The sequence below is a fragment of the Hipposideros armiger genome, unplaced genomic scaffold, assembly GCF_001890085.2.
Source record: "Hipposideros armiger isolate ML-2016 unplaced genomic scaffold, ASM189008v1 scaffold_486, whole genome shotgun sequence".
Classification (NCBI taxonomy): Eukaryota; Metazoa; Chordata; class Mammalia; order Chiroptera; family Hipposideridae; genus Hipposideros; species Hipposideros armiger.
In genome coordinates, this window is record NW_017731836.1 from 1,182,630 (window position 1) to 1,185,022 (window position 2,393).

A 2,393-nucleotide genomic window follows, 5' to 3' on the forward strand; every position below is an offset into this window, starting at 1 on the left:
AAGGGAAAGGGAGCTAGAATGAGCATCAGTGTGAGGTACTTTTAATATACATTATCTCATACACCCTGTATGGAGAGGAACATGGAGCTCAGAGGGGCTAAGTCACTTGACCAACGCTACACAGCAAGCACTGGAGGTAGGACTGGAATTCAGACTTGAGCCCATTTCCTGTCTGCAATCGTTAGCATTCATGCATTCATGGGAATCCTCTATGGGATGCCTCAGGCCTAGTTTTAAAGATGAAGGAGAAAAAGGGAGGAAAAGAGGAACAATCTAATCAGCAGCAGGATGTGTAGGCTGAGGGGAAAATAGTTGAAAGGCAAAAAAGGCTTTCAAACCATGAGAATGACATGTCTCTGGGCCTTGGTTACTCTGATCCACAAAATAAGTGAGGCACAAGTTACAGAGCCCTGTAAAACAAATTTGTTTTTTTTGCAGCATATCATCATCTAGATAGGCTCTGAGCATGTCTTTTATGAGATCAGAAGTCATCAGGAAGATAACACAGGTCCCAACGCATATTACATGCAGGGCTATTTCTTCCTTGCTTGTAATGCTGTTAGAATAAAGCCCTGACGTCGGGTTGTCTTTGTATATGATGCATTAAAAAGGGCCAGCCCTCTTCCTATGCAGGTGTGGATCTATTTGGGAGACAGGTAGAGAAAAGCCCCTGATCTGTGGCTGAATTCATCTTCTACTCTTAGACAGCATCTGGTGACACTGACTTGTACAGTAGAGGCTAGAAAGTTATTTTAATAACACTGAATATCCTTGGAATTCAGCTACAGGCAGCTTCCCTTCTAAGCTACATTAGTCTGGTGATGCAGGCTTGGGAGGGTCGTGTTCCTTTTATTAGGCACCCTGGTGGAGGGATTCTGCAGTCCCCATGCCGTGTCTGGCTGTCTGCCAGCAGCGAGCGCTCCTGGGGGGTGTTTAAGGAACTAGGTTGCTATCTGCCAGACCCTGTGTGACTGGTGTTCTCTCTCATCCTAGTGGCTTCTGAGGCCTTTGAAGATGACAACTGCAGCAACTTTGTGTCTGAAGATGACTCGGAAACCCAGTCTGTGTCCAGCTTTAGTTCAGGACCGATGAGCCCATCGGACACAGCCGACCAATTCGCTGCAGCTGTGAGGCCCGGCAGCCTGGATCTGCCCAGCCCCGTGTCCCTGTCCGAGTTTGGGATGATGTTCCCGGTATTAGGCCCTCGCAGCGAATGCAGTGGGGCCTCTTCCCCTGAGTGTGAGGTGGAACGAGGTGAGTTGCAGCCCTCTCACCAGTAGTGCTTGTCCCAGACGAGTTACTCACTGCCTTTGCAGCCAGAGCTCTGCACTGTCNGGTTCTGAATCAGTCTCGAGTTTGAAAACCACAGTACTGGGACTCAATGGCTGCAATGTGGGACATCTGTATGAGTTTGACACCCATTGTTGCTTCACTGATGGGGTTTACTCTGCCAGTGGTAATTTCTGGAGAAGAGAGCTTGTCACCTGGATGGGAGTTGGGGGTGGCGGTGGCCGCTTTCATACTTGGTGCATGCATAGCTGTGTTAAGAGTCATCAGGTCCTTAGTCATGTCTTGGGAAAGTATTGGCGTGATGGGCAGAAAATGTGCTTAAACCTGTCGTTCAAAAGCATTGCAAGGCCAGTAGGGGCAGCCTTCATTTACTGAGCCTCCCGTTCTCCTTACTAGCAACTAAAGAAGACCGTGGACGACCTGCAGGCCAAACTGGCCCTGGCAAAAGGAGAGTACAAGACGGCCCTGAAGAACCTGGAGATGATCTCGGATGAGATCCATGAGCGGCGGCGCTCCAGCGCCATGGGGCCTCGGGGCTGTGGCGTTGGGGCTGAGGGCAGCAGCACGTCTGTGGAGGACCTGTCAGGGAGCAAACCTGAGCCAGATGCTGTTTCTGGTGAGTTGGGCTTGTGGGCAAAGCGGGGAGATGACACAGCTTGTGTGACCTTCTTCCAGGGCTGTCTTGCCATCACAGAAGGGCTTCGGGGTTGCGCAGGCCTGAGGGCGATTTCTGGTGGCCTCTCGCATTTTGTAGCATCATCAAGATGCTACCGCAGCTTCCTCCGCTGGGGTTCTCCGGTCAAATAAGCTTGGGAAATGTTATACGTTCACCTCTCTCTGATAGTCAGAGTGCACATTAGAACATTCACGGGTCTGAGAAGCACTGCGGGAAAGAAGAGGGGTCGAATAGGGGCTTTGGAATGCGATGACTCAAGTCCTGGCCTTCCCATCGTTACTAGCGCAGGAGGCAGGCAGGGGCGTAACTTTCTGTCTCCATTTCTTCACCTGAAAATGGGGAGAATGTAGAGTGGGTAGGAGGGAATGAAGTAACACTGGCACCCAGTAACCACTCCACAAATGGGTGCCTGGCCGGGGAACTGTTT

At 50.7% G+C, this 2,393-nt stretch overlaps 1 protein-coding gene across 1 annotated transcript in view; it reads left to right on the forward strand.

Moving 5' to 3' along the window:
- Nucleotides 1–2,393, forward strand: part of SH3BP5 (SH3 domain binding protein 5) — a 78,531-nt gene that overhangs the window by 72,279 nt on the left and 3,859 nt on the right. The window contains exon 6 of the mRNA XM_019667145.1: nt 971–1,254. Coding sequence (XP_019522690.1) covers nt 971–1,254 — 284 coding nt within the window. The remainder of the gene's footprint in view (nt 1–970; nt 1,255–2,393) is intronic.